This window comes from Coffea eugenioides, chromosome 9 (genome assembly GCF_003713205.1).
Source record: "Coffea eugenioides isolate CCC68of chromosome 9, Ceug_1.0, whole genome shotgun sequence".
Taxonomy (NCBI): Eukaryota; Viridiplantae; Streptophyta; class Magnoliopsida; order Gentianales; family Rubiaceae; genus Coffea; species Coffea eugenioides.
The window spans coordinates 9,358,909-9,377,076 of record NC_040043.1 but is presented as its reverse complement, the minus strand read 5'-3'; the positions used below and the strand labels follow the sequence as shown (position 1 = coordinate 9,377,076).

The 18,168-nt window shown below is 37.4% G+C and overlaps 3 protein-coding genes across 3 annotated transcripts; 2 read left to right on the top strand and 1 right to left on the bottom strand.

Annotated features, from left to right (window-relative positions):
• The first annotated feature begins 4,100 nt into the window (after positions 1 to 4,100).
• On the top strand, positions 4,101 to 5,762 carry LOC113782156. The gene is made up of 3 exons (XM_027328066.1): positions 4,101 to 4,115; positions 4,297 to 4,633; positions 5,404 to 5,762. The coding sequence occupies exons 1-3, from the start codon at positions 4,101 to 4,103 to the stop codon at positions 5,724 to 5,726; spliced, it is 675 nt and encodes a 224-aa protein (XP_027183867.1). The 3' UTR covers positions 5,727 to 5,762.
• Positions 5,763 to 9,482: 3,720 nt separating this feature from the next.
• LOC113782155 lies at positions 9,483 to 10,908 on the top strand. Its single transcript, XM_027328064.1, has 3 exons — positions 9,483 to 9,814; positions 9,937 to 10,413; positions 10,485 to 10,908. The coding sequence occupies exons 1-3, from the start codon at positions 9,483 to 9,485 to the stop codon at positions 10,906 to 10,908; spliced, it is 1,233 nt and encodes a 410-aa protein (XP_027183865.1).
• Positions 10,909 to 12,171: 1,263 nt separating this feature from the next.
• On the bottom strand, positions 12,172 to 13,949 carry LOC113782154. The gene is made up of 3 exons (XM_027328063.1): positions 13,440 to 13,949; positions 12,810 to 12,945; positions 12,172 to 12,644 (listed from the first exon to the last, which is right to left on the bottom strand). Exons 1-3 carry the CDS (start codon positions 13,947 to 13,949, stop codon positions 12,172 to 12,174), a joined length of 1,119 nt encoding a protein of 372 aa, XP_027183864.1.
• Between the last annotated feature and the right edge of the window lie 4,219 nt (positions 13,950 to 18,168).

Below are 18,168 nucleotides of genomic sequence, written 5' to 3'. Positions count from 1 at the left end.
ATGTCTTCATACCAAATGTAGATATATCTCTTAGCTTCAAAATGGTACCAAGATCACCTTGATCTGATCATTGTAGCTCCTGATATAGTCAAAATACGAAAATGTGTCTGAGTTGTGAAAGCTGACTTTTCTTGATTTTTGTCCTCAAATTGCATTTCTTCCTTTTACACTTCATATTTTATTTTCACAACTTTAATCCATCATCAATAATCCAAATATATTCTCAATGCACTTCATTTGATGATTGAATCATTAAACCTACAAAATATGAAGTTTTTACCATAAAAATCCATAAAATGCAATGTTTAGCCACTTTAACATAAAATGTAGTTTTTTACCAAAACCTTAGTTATTCTAGTTATAAAACTAAATAATCAAACCAAAATTAACTAATAAAACACACTAAAAAATACGTAAAATAAACTACTTATTCAAGGGATCAATGCAAAAGGAAAAGCAAAAAGACGAATTTGAAACATGCAGCTGCGAGATCCGAGGCAAAAGCTGCCAAGTTGAAGGCAAATTGAGAGAAACAGAGAGCAGCCTGCGTGTTGGCAGAAATGGTTTGAATAAGTATCCTTGTAAGGTTCTTGTGGTAAGTTGGCTGGTGCAGTTGTAATAATAGTGCTTACAGAGAAAAAAAATTGCAGGTGGAGCTCTCTTGGATACTCCAATTGGATAAATGTAATGGGATTATGACAAATTTGAAGGCGATACATGAAGGGCAGTGTTAAGTGTAACATATTTGCCATCGGTACTGCCAGTTTTGAGGATCATGGATGGCAGCAATGGATCTTATGGTTATGATGCAGAATGATCTAGAGAGAAGTATATTGTATTGTTTGGCTTAAACAAGTCTTTGTGATACCCACCAGATTAGTGTAAAAGTGTGGTTGAACCAAATCAATGCTAACTCTAATTTTCGACAATAAATGTGGATGAGAATTATTTATCCCAATTCGCATTAGTCATGGTTTTGTTGATGTATTTGAGTTTACCTAGTCACAAAAAATTGCTTACCAAAACCATTACAAATATAAGATTAGCAACTGCATACATAGGAATATAATTAGCAAAGAAAATTACAATGATGTTTGCCTGTAATACAGTCACAATTCACTTTCATAGGAAACAGCAAATTACACAAAAAGTAGTGACCTGTGTCCATATGACTAGGATTACCAAGCAATAGGCACATGCTTTGATGCCCCCACAAAAGCAATTCAAAAAAATCATTTATAGGTTTCACATCTCTAGTTATATACATTTACAGCAAACAAAAATCACACAAAAATATTGCAGGTCCAGAATACTTCAAGAACTGTTCCAGATGACCCTTTCCTCTTTCCCCTGTTCCCCATGCGCTCTTCCTCTTTCTCCACCTCTTCCTGCCAGGTTTCCACATTGAAAGGTGTTATCTGATTGCCCAATAAGCATAGTTGGATTAATAAAACCTTTGTCTGCTTCTGTCAGTGCCTTTTTGATGTACTTCTCTTGTGCCTATGAACTGGTGTCTGAGGTGGATTGCTGAGACTGAAGTTGGATGGTTGGCTGCTGCTGAGAAGGCTGGGACTGAGGTTGATGTGTTGGCTGCTGCTGAGTTTTTTGCTGATTTCTTTGTCCCTGATTCTTGCTTACCTACATATTAAAGAAAGTATTTCAGATCACAAAAAAAGGTCACAAACAGGCTGAAAGTTATAATGAAGTGCAAACGCACACGTTGTTTTTTTGTTGGTGCTTCGTGCTGTCGCTGATTACATGGTTGTCCAGTAGGTGCTGGTTGTTGAGAAGGTTGTTGTTCAGTAGATGACTTAGGAGGATTCTTGCAAGTTTTAGCATTATGTCCAATCCCTCCACACTTTCTACAGTGGATTACAACCCTCTTTCGCAACCTTTTGCCATGATCTTTTCCTTCTGTAACATCTCTCTTTCTAACTTTCTTTGGCCTGCCAGGTTGAGTGACACTTGCTGGTGGGTCCAACTCCAGCATGTCTGACTGTGGCCACTGGATATCTCCATTAATAGGCTGCAACACATTATCATAGATGTTAAAAAATACCTCCCTATGATAGCAGTTAGCCAACATTTTGTGGGGATCCTTTTTAGCTCTATGTAGAGCAGCAATTGCATGGGAACATGGAATGCCACTCAAGGCCCACAAATTGCAGGTGCACTCATTTTTGTCAAGGTCAACAGCAAATTGGGCTCTCCGTGGCCCTTTTGCTTGATTACCTGAGCTTGAATTCCATGTTATTTTCCATTGTACTGCACGTTTGACCCTTTCTTCCACAATTTCTCTAATGAGTGGTCCACCATTTAACTTGTATTTTTTCATTGCTGCCCTTCTCTTTTGGATCTTTTCCATCAGGTATTCCCTAATAGCCTCCATCATAGAAATAATAGGCTGGTCCCTAGCCTTTAAAATATGGGCATTAAATGATTCACACAGGTTATTAACCAACATATCACACTGTGTATGTTTGGAAAAAAAGGCCTTACACCAATGTCGAGGGTGTGGTCCCTTCTTCACCCATGCATGTGCTTCTTTGTCATAGGTTTTAAGGTCATCCAAGGCTTGGTTGAAATGTTCAACTGTTGTGGTGCTTGCTATATGCCACAATCGATCCTTTAAACCTAATCCTGGATGTTTCTTCTTGAAATTCCTATACATGTGTTGAACACAGTACCTGTGTTCAGAATTTGGTAGAACCTCTGCGAGTGCTCTGTCTAGTCCCTACAAAAAATATCACAACAGGTATAAATTAGATATCTAAGCCAAGTGGTGAGTTTGAGGGCAACAAATATGCTATATTAAAAGTTCAGGGGCTTGTTTTTACCTACACTAAAAGTTAAGGGGCTTACATTCTGCTATACAAAGTTAAGGGGCTTATTTTTATCATAAAATAAAAGTTTTAGAACTCTCATTAAGCTTTTACCTTCTACTGGTCGGACATGAAAGTATAATGTCCCTGGTTCTGTATTTCCAGGTCGCCACTCAAAAGGGTTAGGAACCATCTCCATTGCTCCGTGGCCTCCTTTTCAACAGCTGCCCATACAACTGGCCAAAAGCCGTTGTTGGGGTCCACTGCAATGGCTGTCAACAGCTGGCCTGAGTATCTACCTTTAATATGACATCCATCCAAACACAAAATAGGTTTGCACCCATCTTTAAAGCCTTTCTTCAGTGGGCCAAGGCAGCAGTACATCCTCATGAACCTTGGATTACATCCAGGTTCTCTAAATGGAGTGAACATAACCTCCATTGTACAGCCAGAATGAGTCCTTTTAATTTCTTCACAATATTGCCATATTTTCTTGTATTGTGACTCAGCTGACCCCTTGATCTTCTCTATAGCTAGTGTCTTCGCCTTAGCTGCAACATGCTTAGATATTTCTGCCTGGTAGTCTTTATGGACTGTTTGCCTTAACTTTCTTGTTGGCAGATTGTTATTTGATCTTATCCTCTCTACATACCTGTCAGACAGCCACTTGGCTGTAATATTCTTATTTTTCCATGCATGGTTGCATGTTTCATGGACATCATGCAGAGACTTTACTACCAAGTCCTTTGTGCCAAAGCCTTTTCTATTGAAGCAAATACAAACCATTTACATGGTTCCCTACACTTGGCCCTCACCCTGGTGGGCTCATTTTTACTGGTCCAAACAGGTTTACCCATCCTAATCCCATACTCAGTCACAGCAGATTTGAATTGTGCTCTTGACTCAAACTTCATCCCAATCTCGAATTTGGGATCCCTGAGGAATTTCTCTAGGACAAAGTCCTTGTATCTCCCTTTGAATTCATCATCTGATGAGTCATTGTCACTGCTCAGGTGATCAGGGATGTAATCTTGTTGGAGTGAATCTATATCCTCCATGGTTATCAAAATCGCGATCCGAATCGTAGGATCGTACGATCCTACGATCCAAAGAAGCAAAATCGATCCGGATCGCACTTAGAATCGCAAATTACATGAATCGAGCATAGGATCGCGTAGGATCGGTAGGATCGTACAGAATCGTACGATCCTACGATCCTACAACGATCCTACAAAATTTTGCTAATATGCGAAATATGATATTCCATTTTGCAAGTAAATGAAAATATTTGGGGTAGGGTTATAATTTATCAAAGAATTGAGCCTTTAATTGCAACGTTTTAATAATTTTTGCCCAAAAAGTCAAAGAAAGCACCGAATTCTTCTCCTTTCCTCAGTCGGTCAATCGGTCAGCCCTTTGGGCTTTGTCTCCTTTCCTTTGTAATGTTTCTTTTAATCTTTTCTTCATTCTCCAGCCTGCACTTTTCTTTTCTTCTCTACCGCTGCCCAGAACCCTAGATTTATCCATCAAACCACCATTGCTGCAACTCTTACGCCTACCAACAAGACTAAATCGCTGCAAGCCTGCGGCTTCTACCAAGGAGGCAAGGACCAACAAGCTATTGCTTCAAGCTTCAAGCTCCAGCACCCGTTGGCCGTTGCTTCAAGGCATCAAGCCACGAAATCCTCTGTTGCCGCCGGATTTTGGCCATTTAAAGCTTCAAAGCTTCAAGATCCAGCACCCATTTTCCTCCAGTTTCCGTGCTGCCACCACACTGAAGCTCCGCACCAGCACTTCAATTAAAGTCACATGTGAGTCTGTTATTTTCTTGCTTGAAAATTGATATTTGGTGGAGGTGGTGATTGATGAAGTTGTGATTTTTATTTGGATTTCTTGTATTTGAACATATATTGCCTTTGATTGAATTGAGTTGAAAGGAATTATACAAAATTCTCGGGCTTCTGCAGGTGCAAACAAGAACTTGAGAATCTGAGATACCCTTCTCTTTATTTGCATAGAAAATTGAGAAACAACGGGAAGAATTTGATTATGAAGTTGGTTCTGTGATTCAATGCTTTTGCTTAAAATTGCGCTTAACTGCTAGAGCTACTATTTTTAAGGTTTTGGATTTTCGGTTCTGTTTTGACAATTTCCGCAGTGCAATAAAAAAATCAAATTGTTATCACATAAAAGGGCACAATAGTAGTTGCGAGTATGTCAAATTGTAGCATATGCTTATGCTAATCTTTGGGGCCGTTCAGATTTTACTGCTGCTGTTATGTCCTTCACTTATGCTTTCATTGGATTGGCACTTGGCCTTGCAAAAACCATTGGTAATAGGACTGAATTTCTTTATAGCTGAAGAGTTGATATTTCTGCATTAGTTTTCTGAGTTGAGTGTTTATTTGGCTTCTTGAATGTCTGAAAGTTCAATTACTTTGTTGATTATAAGGGAATTTGGGATGAAAGTAAAGTAGCCTCCTTTGCTAGCTCACTGGTTTGGCTTTATTTTTTTCGAATCAAACTACCTGCTAGCTGACTGGTTTTTGGTAACTTTCATTGTTATTGTTTGTTTATTTAGATGATCATCAAGATCGTGAAACCCATGTCCGTCGAAGACAAGTTAATAAAATGAAAGAGATTCATGTTATTGATGAGGATGATGGGCCTTCAACTGAATTCGACCGCCAAGATGATGATTATCTTGATATGGTTTTCGAAAATGATGTTCAAATGGGAACTAATGATTTGGATGATACTAATTTGGATGGTGATGAAGATAATGCCGAAGATGAATTCCAAGAGAATTGGTATGGTGAAGATGATTGGGAAAATAATGATTTTGATAATGTGGATTATGGGAATAATGAATTTGATTCAAACGATGAAAATGATTGGTTATAAATTATTGTATTTCTAAATTATTATGATACTTGAAAATGATGAATTGTTGCTATTTTTTTTTTCATGTTTGTTTAAACTTGACAGATGACATTCTAGTAGTTAATTTTGATCTTGAAAATCTTTTTGGATGTTTGGCTTTTTAGTATTTGTGAAGGTATTTGTAACTTTATATTTGAAATTATGATTATGTAAACTGTGAAGCATTTGGTTTTAAGACTTGAAATCATGACAGATAACAGATTTATATTCTCTTCTTTATTACTTGTTAGATAACAGGTTTATATTCTCTTCTTTATAACAGGTTTATATCTTTTAGGATATACAAAATGGTATATGAATTTCAAATTCATTAATTTAGTAAATTTAGGAGTTTTTGGTGGGATCTTACGATCCTACGATCCGATCCTACGATCCGATTCTGTGAAACTAAAATCGATCCGACGTGGGATCCCGATTTTACAAACTTTGATATCCTCTGGTCCCTGGCTAGTTTGTTCTGCTGATCTAGTTCTCTTTCTCCTAACTTGTTTCTTTCTCGCACCTTGCTGTTGTGTTTCCAGGTCAGTTTCTGTTTGCCTTCCACAAACATTCTCCTGTTCTGAACATTGTGTCTGGTCAGTTGTTTCATCTCTCTGCTGTTGCTGTGAAGTTTCACCACAGCCATCAGCATTCGAATTCAAAATGTCCAGCATAATCTCTTCACCACCATAGTCATTGGCGCTACTAAATCTACCATTTTCTTCCTCTACTTGTGATTCAGATTCATCATCTATGTCTTTACCCTCTGTTTCATGTTCACCTTGTTGTTCACCACCATAGTCAGCTTCATGTTCACCCTCTGCTTCATGTTCACCTTCGTGTTCACCACCACCATAGTGGGTGAATTCTCAGTTTATGATGAAAAAAAAAAAATTCTACAACGAGGGCGGTTCTTGGGTTTGTTTCCACAAAAGAGGGTCTTCGCATTCTGGAAATGCGAGCTCATTGAGCTCGCATTCTGAAAATGCGAGCTCACTGAGCTCGCATTCCCGGAATGCGAGCTCACATTGAGCTCGCATTGAGCTCGCATTCTCGCACTACATACCGCCAAGACCCATTTCGAAAAAAAAAGACAAAAATGAGTGGGAGAAGCAGAACGCAATATCGAAACATAGCTGCCGAACATCAAAACAAAGATTTCGGAATTGTCGAACAGCAAAACAAAGAAAACAAATAACATGCACTTCATAAAAATAACTTATATAATTTTTTTAAATAACATTGCGTTATGAAATTTCTAAAATTACAGTTGAAATTGTAACAGATATTAATGACTATTAACTATTAGATTCTTATAACTAAAATTCGTCGGTGTCAACAAATAAATACGATTCATTAATAACAAAGGAAAATTAGAATTTGATAAAAAAAATTTATTTGATAAAAAAGGAAAAAAAGTTAGTATTTTATTCATAAAATATAGTCAATACCTTACATGTTAACAATTTCATTCTATTTTTTCATTGATATATGAAATAGAAAGAACTATGCATGTGTACTTTTTCCACCATTTAAATGTATTATAATAAAATAACGTATTTTCAACCGTACAATTACCAATTTTTTTTAATATAAAAGAAATATGATTTTTTTTAGAACACATATTTGATGACTTTAGGCACGTGCAAGTTTTAAAATAAAAAAATTTATTCCTCTGCTAATTACAGATTTTAAATAACATTTCTTTAACATTTCTCCGAAATATAAGATTTTAGTAGAGCTTTTAAAATAAGATTTTACTACCGACAGCATTTTAGTAAAGGCAAATTCTACAAAACAAACAACATTTTCTGAAAAAGATACATTTTGGTGGGAGCTCGTAAATTTCATTTTAAATTTTTTTTCTAGCAAGTTTGAATTTAATTTTCTGAAAGTCATACTTATAAATGCGAAATCTAACAAAAAAATTAAATACAATTTTTGGAGGTCAAATTTATCAAATGCGAGCTATTTGAAAAATTTTATTTAGCTCTTACTATTTTCTGGAAAAAATTTAATGAGAGCCCAAAAAAAAAAAATATCAGGGTGAGCTCTATTGAGCTCGCATTCGTGGAATGCGAGCTCAATAAGCAGAGCTCGCATTTTGCGAATGCGAGCTCAGCAGAGCTCGCATTCGCAAAATGCGAAGACCCCCCCTACGGAATACCCAATCAAAATCACCCCTTTTGTAGAATTTTTTTAAAATTCATCACAAAATTAGAAATTTCTCCCACCATAGTCAGCTTCATGTTCACCCTCTTCGGTCCCAACATTACTAGCTGCATGAGTGCTTTTTGCTATTTTTTCACCTCCTACCTTTTCAACCGTATCTATACCTTCTGCTGGCCTAACATTACTATCCCTTTGACTATTTTTTGCTATTTTTTTACCCCCTACATTCCCAACCATACAATCCCTTCTACTACTCTTCTCAGTACCTACATATCTAGTTATGCATTCTTCCTCATCTACTTCCTCTATGACAACTCCAGTTTTCTTTTTCCCCTTGTCTGGTGACTCTATTATTACAGCATTTTTCAGTTCTTCAATTTCTTGATCTGTCAGATGATGGCAATACACTTCCATCACCTTGAATTTATATGCCCAGTCACAGAATGTCCTAACATGGGTATCAGTAGACAATTCTCTCAAACCAGTCCTCATGTCTGCAACTGGTTCAAGGTAATAGTACAAAATGGCTGCATTACGATGACCAACTTTTCCAACCATTTTATTCAACTCATGGATTGACATACGTTCAGCATCACACATATCTATGTAGGCCACTTCTCCATTCTTATAACTGACATAATTTTTCTAATTTATTTTTCCCCATGGTGTAATCTTATGCTAAATATTTCACATTTTGGATCTGCATATCAATATGAATATATTGTTTCAATACAAGTTGGGCTACAACAAATGCAGATAAATATACTATTCAAATTCAAATATAATTAATTAAAATTTTAATTTCTTTTTCACATGCTTTTTAAAAAAGTAACCCTAATGTAATGCTTAAATCGAAATTAAACAATAAAAAAGTTCTAACTTTTAATGAAATGCTAATTATTCGTAAATCCCTACACTTTTGAATAACTAAACAACAAACTTAGGTGCCTACCACCATACCCCCACATCTAGGACCACTGGCACGTCACTTTTAGTAACCCCCACCACCAAAATTTTACTCTCTTCACCCATCCGACCACTAAATATGCTACCTATTTCACATTTAAAGGTTCGAACGAATATACATACCATAAGCGAGGACAGGATCAAAGTATTCATTTTTTGGCCTGATTTGCCACCCCTCCATTGTTGCTTCAATGTCGTTGATACCCAAACCTGACAAGTAGGAATTAATTCTCTTGCTTTTCTACCTCCGCAAAGATCCTCAAGAGAAGATGAAAATGGGTAAGGCTGTTGCTGTGAAGTTTCGACTAGCAGTTGGGTTGGGTTAGGAAAATAGAGGGAATGTGAAGGAGTTGTGCCCTTTTTGTTTAGAATATGCGGACAAAAATGCCCTTTGAAGAATCACACTTGCATTCGTGTGAATTGGTTCTCCGGTTACAAAATCGGAGAAACTGGCTAAAAGGGCCACGATTTTTCACTTTTACAAGTTCAAGGGCTTAAAGTCAGCAAAAAATAGATGAGGGGCTTAATTTTACCTAGACAAAGAATTAAAGGGCCAATTGGATAATTTGCCCTTATATTAATGATGCCAGAAGAAGATTCATGGTTAATATAAGTAGCAAAAAAGCATATAGGACTAAGAGAAAGGCAAGGGAGACAATCAAAGGTTGTGATATGGAGCAATATGAAAGGCTGTGGGATTATGCTGCTACAGTTAGACAGTCAAATTCAGACAGTTATATAGCTATACAAATAAACAGGAGGTCTATTGAACAAAGGGCAACATTTCAAAGACTGTTCTATGACTTGGGTGCTCTTAAAAAGGGCTTTCTTGCAAGTTGTAAACCAATCATTGGCCTAGATGGTTGCTTTTTGAAGAGTCCCTTTGGAGGTCAGCTGTTAGCAGCACTTGGAAAGAATGGAAATGACAATATGTTTCCTACAGCCATTGCCATTGTTGAAGCAGAAAACTATAATAGTTGGACTTGATTTTTGAAGGAGCTGATTTCTCATATTGGAAGGGGCAATGTAGTGCCTTATACCTTCATTTTGACAGGCAAAAAGGCCTAGTACATGCTATAGAGGAGTTATTTCCTGGTGCAGAACACAGATTTTGCCATAAGCATCTGTTTGAGAATTTTAAGGCAAAGTTCAAAAACAGTGAACTGAGGGAATTGTTTTGGGTTACTACATCAGCAACTAATGTTGATGATTTCAAGAGAGCATTGAATGCTTTGGAGATATCTCAGCCACAAAATGGAGAGGACCTTACTGTTGCTTCTTGGTTAAAAAGGCTGTCATATCACTTGTGGTCTAGAGCATATTATGGAATAGCTGCTAAGGCTGATATTTTAGTCAACAACCTAAATGAGAGTTTCAACAACTGCATTTTGAAAGCAAGAGACGAGCCAATTATGACTCTTCTTGAATTTTTCAGAAGAAAGTTAATGCAACGATTGACATTGAAGAAACAAGGCATGGAGAAATATGGAGGCAAATTCTATCCAAACATTGTTGAGAAGCTAGCCAAAGTGTAGAGAAGAGCAGGCATTGTATTGCTGTATTTGATGGTATTGACTCATTTGAGGTTGATGGTTTCAACAGAACCTCTGTTGTGAATTTACAACGTAGAAGCTATTCATGTGATGCATTCCAATTGACTGGAATTCCATGTGTGCATGCTATTTTTGCCATTCAAAGCATGCGGATGAAGGTTGAAAACTATGTCGATGAGTGCTATAGTAAAAAGGCATACTTGAGGGCATATGCTTATAGCATTGGAGCTGTTCCATCCAAAGATCACTGGATTGATAGTGGAATACAGCTGTTAAATCTACCATTTGTGAAGAAACAACCTGGGAGACCTAAAAAACTTAGGAGAAGAGGTCCTGATGAACCGAGAGATCCACTAAGAGCTTCCAAAAAGGGGTTGACAATATACTATAAGAGATGTTTAAAAGCTGGCCATAATAGAGAACTTGTAAAGAACCTCCTCATCCCAAATCAAAGTTGTACAAGGTACATTTAAGTGCATAAATTTTTCAGCACTATGTACTCTTGATAATTATTCTAGCAGTAAATTTTGTATTTGGTTGCAGGCTCCAGCAAGCAATAACTAGCGAGGGGCAACAATAGTTACCACTTCAGCCCCAACCAGAGAAGCATCAGTGCATCAAGTATCTCAGCAAAGCAGCACTGCTGCAGTTAGTGATAACAACCCCAATTCTCGATCCAAAAGATCTAAGAAACATTAGGATCAGGAATTTAGGATGTTATTTTTAGGACTTGTGTCGATGTAAACAAGTTGTAATGGATTAACATGTTTTGTAAGTGATGCAACTTTTTAATCCTTGAACATTATTGGGATCGTTGTTAGTTATTTGTAATGACATTATTAGCATTATTGTTCTTTTTTATGATGCCATATATTGGATTGTGGTTATCATATTATGACTATCCAAATTAGTAAGGGTTCATGAGTAAACAGGTTGTATAGTTATTATCTTCTTTCATTAAGGAATACAAACCATGACAAAATTTGAAATTTTTTCATAAACTAAAATCATTACATTATTTGGTACATCATATGCTGCCACTAACCAAATTACTATTTTCTACAAGCAGCAATAACTAGAGATAAATAACAAACAATAAAGGATAAAATCATTGGATACGTTTGGATTGGCCAAATTTTCATAATTTACCTTAGATTTTTGACTTGCATGATTAAGTTTATTGGAACATAAGGGACCCATTTATTGTAGTGAAATGACGTGCATTTAAGATGGAAGAAGTTGGCAGAAAGGAGTAAGTGTCGGATGGTAAATTCTATGGAGACATACGGGACCCATTTTCCTTGAAGTATTCCATGCCCTAATTTGCTTACCTGGTCAAACGATGGAACCCTTCAGTTTGAAAATTAGTTAGGTGTCTGATTTGAAATTCTGATTTGCGCACTGAACATGGAACATATAATAAAATAACATGGTGGTTAATTAAACAAGCATGCACATGTTTTTTGGCTGGTGTCTCGGTTCGCGTGATAAAAATACAGGTTTGAAGCCATACCTACCGTAGTGCTTACAAGAGGTTGAAGACAGCTATATAAGCAGGTGTAAAACAACTCAAACGGAAGGGAAATGAGAATCAAACGATATTAAATATGCACCCTACTTAGGCAAGACATACCCCTTTCCCATAATTAACGTAAATCGGTACTACTAAAAAGGGGTTTTTTTTATTTAACTTAGCATTTAAACAAAAGATTAATATAAATTCACCTATATCTGAATTAACGATGGCGTGTATTTCTATAGGTACTGAACATATGATTGGCCATTGCATCTCTCATGCCAATCCATTGGTTAATCACTTCGGGAGGGGAATGTAATGGATGTATCTCCGGATAGGGAGGAATTGCACCATTTGTGTCTGGATCTCCTATATCGGGGTTGGCGAAATAATAGTCATTCGGCTGTTGATCTCTAATGAAATTATGTACAGCACAACAGACAATAACAACGTTTATCTGAGCAGTCATCATATAGTGGGGTATGGCGCCCCGCAAGATAGCAAATCTCCTCTTAAGGACCCCAAATGTTCGCTCTATGACATTGCATAGAATAGAATGTTTGTAATTAAAAAGTTTTTTGGCGGTGGCAAATCTCCCCCTTCTACGACCACTAACATCCGCTTGGCGTCCTTTATAGGGTGGTAAGAAATTGGGTAAATTTCGATACACGGAATCAGCCAAGTAGTATTTGCCTATACCAAACGTATTTTCAAAAATGCGCAATTAGTAATGTGAAATTAATGCTAAATAGAAAGAACAATGGTGTAACTCGCATACCCGGAGGGGCATTGGGAAATGATTTGGGCCCGTTAGAGCCCCATCCAAAATACGAGCATCATGGGCACTTCCCTCCCAACCTGCATACACGTATACAAACCTCATATCATGATCACATACAACTGACTGCACTCCATATCTATTTGTGTATGCCACCTGTCGTCTACTCGGGACAGAAGCGGGTATATGTGTCCCGTCAATGGTCCTAACTGCGTCCTTTATAAAAAACAAAAAATTCTCTTCATTATTTCGAATTTAATGAATTACAGCAATTACTCACAAAATTAATATTATTAGTTTTTTCCAACAAACAAAATATGCTTAAAAAATTTAGAAAGAGTAAAAGTGAAGAGATTCTATTCACAAACTTCTTCAACCTTGTACTACTGCCATGTGAACAAATATGATGATGAAATGTATAAGGTGAATCATGTGACTTTGCTAAAATAGTTCATTAATCGTTGGACCAGTAATAGTTGTCAAAAACATCCTGTAGGTAGTACACTAATTTTATACTTGTAGCACATGAGGGGTCTTAATTTAAGCTTTTTAACATCTGACTGGACATCATGGGAATAATAATTTGAGTAATGCTTGGCCAGTGGATTTTGAGCTATAACAAATATGGTTATATAGGGATGTAAAATGAACTACTTTGGGGCATAAATTCCATGCACCATGCATCCACGTCAAGCTTTAGCCAAGCATACCTCAAACCATAGATAAAATCTGGTAGCATTGAAAATTTTTGGATGGACTTCATCCTGGCGCCTTGGAGTGATGATGAATTGCGCAAATGTACATAGACCCTTGATAACTTCATGAATATTCCGATGCACTATCTCCAGCGAGTGGTTGAATCGGTCCACAATCATGCGCATCCGCATATTGTGACTCATCATAACTAAAGTCATCGCAAGTGCCTCCTCTATCGTCACCCTTTTTTGATGATGCTGGGGAACAAATCCACAATCGGCCAATATGTTGCACAATCTCATAAATGAATCTACGCTTAACCTCGTTGCATCCATAATTCGGGTGTAGTGCCCTGACATCAGTTCTTCAAACCATTGTCTGCCAGATAAAGCTGATGTTCTGCATGGAACCTTCTGGATAGGACCTCTGATTGGTTCAGCATCTAGACCGAACAATAGGGCTGCATCGGCTGCAAATAGAAGATCGTCTTCATCTGAGGATGAACTAGTTGCATCTCTATACATGTTGAAGTTAAGCACGGAATACGAAGTACTATATAAAATGCGTGAAAAAGTAACAGCAGGTTATAGGCTATGGGGAGCGATTCTTAAGAAATTTTGAGGGTGAGGGTAGGAGCGATTGGTTTATATTGCCAGTGAAAGCTTATAAAAGCATTCGCTGGTACGTCTAACTGTGGCGAAAATTATTTGAACGCTTGTCAGTTCGCCTGTCCAACGATTGCCTCCACGAATATGTTGATTCTGCAAAAATACATGTGAGAAAGCAAGACTCATGTGGATGTCAATAGTGAAGAGAGTACGTGAAGTCCCTTCATATCACAAAGAGCCGTCCCCACACACGCTAGTAGCCATAACGAAAATCTTATATGAGATTACATAGTAGGAAAATCTGTTGCTATGGACAAAGTACTTGTCCAATTTCTTAATATAATATTAGGATACATTCTAACTTTTACCGAGGACAGCAAGCTGCTCATCCCATGTTCCATTTGCAGTACTATAGGACAAATGCTTGGCACTTTGGGATCATTCCTATTTGGCATCCCATGTGTATCATTCCTATTTGAACGAATGATGCATTTGGTTAGAAAAGTTTGGTATCAAGGAAAAGTAAATAATTTAGGAGTTTTATTGAAATTTTTTACTCCAATTGGAACCGAGTTTAGGCATATTGGAACAATTTAAACTATAAACATACAGTTACCACAATTTAAAATATAAGCATACAATTTCAAAAAATTCCCCAAATTTTCATAAAATTACTTTTAATAATTACTTATCTGCAGCCTTCTGTTGTTGTTTGCCATTTGAAGTACAATGGTGAGTAAAGTGGATCTCTCTATTAGTCAGTTACTACGTATTCATTTTTCAGGGATTCAAGAATTGTGCATTCTCACAATCTTGTACAAGTAAAGTGCATGTCCTTTTTTTCCAGCCAACATATTTGAATTTCTTGTCTATGTCCGCAAGCGCAACATTAGAAAGCTGCAGTTCAAAAGAGGATGAAAACAACTCTGGGTATACACGTAAGGCACTAATATGGTTTCCGTGGTTCATATATAAGCACTAATATAAGGCACTAATAGCAGACACTAATATAAGGCACTTATAAAGGCACTAATATAAGGCACTTATATAAACGTTTGAGCTACATCCTGTAGCTAGTTTTCGTGGTTCAAACATATAAGGCACCCTGACCTCCTGCTGTCCATGCAAAGCGATAAGTTCAGGCTATAATATAACATAGCAGCCAACCACAAGCAAGTTCTGAAGATCATTCTTATTTTATGGACCAAGCAATGACACCATCATATAGGTATAACAACAGAAATTCGCCACTGGAAAATGACCTTTATAATATAACAACATCCAAGCATCATGTTGCACCACTAATATAATATGAGAACAGAAATGCACCGCTATTGGACCAAACAAAGGCACTTTACTTCGACAAAGAAAGCCAAAAAAATACCACAAGCTATTTTTTGCATGCACCACAATTGCAAATAATTCATTCAAGCCTTGGAAATTAAAGTAGTAATTAATCCACAGAACTGGAAAGGAAAAAATCCAGATAGTTAATAGCAACAACTAAAAATTCCTAAGAGTTAATAGATAAAATCCACATGCTCACTTCACAGAAATCATTTTTTAAACTGTTAACTACTCTTCACCTGACCCCTTCTCCTCGGGAACATGCAGAGAGTTAATCCAATACTCCTGAAGATCGCGTGCCATGGTCAGGAAAGTCTTACACCATTTGTCATCCTGGAGTTGTAAAAGAACCGTGACTCTCCTTCCTTTGGACAGGCCTTCGAACGACTCGACAACCTGATTTGCCATTGTAACATCGTATTTCTCAGAGTCGTTGGAGCGACGATCCTTAATTTGCAGTTTCGCTGAGGCTAGGTTGTTGAGCGAGTTGGCACACTCAACGAATGGATTGTCGAAACTTCTGCTCGATTTGCTCTGGCGAGATCCGATACCCGAGGTCGTAGCCCCTACGCTGGCCGATCCTCTCTTTCTTCTAACTTTAGGAGCACAATCGTAGCATGCGACATCTGGGTCATCGGTGAGCAATTCATCGCTAAAATGCGAACTTGATTGCCCTCCAAAATGAGTAGCCGGAATCTGTCGAGGCCTACGCGAAGAGGGAGATGCAAAGGTTGAAGTTGCTTGGCTTCCAGTGGCAGTTTCTTCTTCGAAGACCTCGGATAGTATCGAATATTTGTCAATGCACTGGTGGTACTAAACTGGTTGTAGTCTTTATTCTCCTGTCAAATTACAAAAAATAATCCTTCAAGCCTCATAGAGAAAACATTTAATAAAGCCAAGACATACTACTATTAGTTAACACACGAGTACCTATTCATCCTATTCTACCATAGCAGCCAAGTACTAATCGCATTTTAAAATTATTCCATTGCAAATAAAGTAACAAGTCACAAGTCAGCCCGGCAGTTATGAATTAAGCATCAAAGGAAAAAATTGAAAACAAATTCTGTTGTCAAAATATTATTTGTTTGGATGGTAGATTACCATTTGCAGATTCGTCCACTGAGATTCATCGGCCAAGAAGCATTTCCTATTCTCGTCCTATCTAATTCTAGTTTCGGTCGAGACTCGCAAACCTTTTAATTTGGCAAATGCACGCCAAATCCTCTTCAAACACGTGTACTTCGAATGGTAGACAGTCCACCCATACTGTTTTCCCCAAGTGGAATTAAGGTAGGCAGCCAGTTTCATCCAATTTGCCTCGGTAGAGATGTTTGGATTCCATTCCCCACTTTTTTTCCACTCAACGAATGTCATACAGAAGTGCATCTCCATGTTTTCATCCCAATGAGCTTTTGCGGTGGTATGGTCACGAGGCATCTAGAGCTTAAAGACCAAAGGAAGTGCATATCAGTTCTTAGTACTGCATAACGAAATTAAACTGTCCAACAATTACAGATTATAGACAAATATATCTTTGTGACTCAAAACTTAGCTATTTTTTTTCCAATAACAATGTAGCAGTGGCAAGTGAAGCAGCAGGTTATATTTGGAAGAACTTGTATAAGTATTGTCCTCATTTCTGGAAAATGTCCTCCTTTAATTAACAACAGCGGCATGCATTCCTAATCTGAACAAATGAAACAACTGAAAAACACACCAAAAGAGGGGTCTGTGTTTTTTATTCCACAAAATCCTTAGGTTTTCCAAAATCACATATAAGTATTTCTACTATTCTGGCCGAATCCAACAAAAATATGATCAACTTGGGCATATGAACTTTACTTCAAGTGATATAACCGAAGGCAACAAAATGCCAAAGTATTTGTTGCAAGGCAATAAACGTTGCCAGTGGTTGTAGCACTTATCAAATAATAATATATATAATTGCTGGACAAGTCATAAGGGTAGAGGGGAACGAATCAGCCATCAAGGTGCTAGTTTGAACCCAAGCATACCTCAAACTATCAAATGAATGGCAGCTGCTAGCACAAAAAATGAATGGAGTAAACAGGCACACGTTCAATAATTGATTAGCCAAGTTCAAGTCAGCCCACGCGAAGAATGATATTAAATGGATGTATGAAGGTGCCTAAACAGGGCCAAAGGTTGAAGACAGCAGCATGAAAATGTAAAGCAACTCTTGTTTTTGCACAGTAGATGAATTTTTTAATGGACTTACCTTGAAGTAGTTAACTAGGGACTCGATGTAGTCATTTGAAGCTGTGAATGAGTGGACGGAAGAAGCCTCGGATGCACTGGTGGGGGTTGGTGGACCGAACAATGATAGCCTGCGCTTGTTGGGCATTTACTCCACGTAAGGGTGTGTTAAGATGATGCATCTCATGAGTAAAATCCACTTGAATGAAGTAGTTTAAAATACCAAATCTCCAAGTTATCTTCTATTCTCAATCTTCGTTATCGGATGGGGGAGGGAAATGGATGCTTAGCCTGGGGAACTTGCCTATGGTCTGTATCTGTAAAAACAACCAGCATTTATTTGTTTTCATTTTTTACCCAATTCTTCAAAAATTAACTCTAAAACAGCATTACTACATAGATTTCTGGTCATTGAGAGCTCACCCCTAATTTCCTAAAATAGCAGGATACTTTTCAGCTGGTTTCCCTAGTAAAATGGTGCAACTGCCTCTCTCTCTCTCTCAATCCGTAATTATCTAGACAGACTGTTAAGGCAAATCCACAACTGTAAAGCTGTACAATAACCATG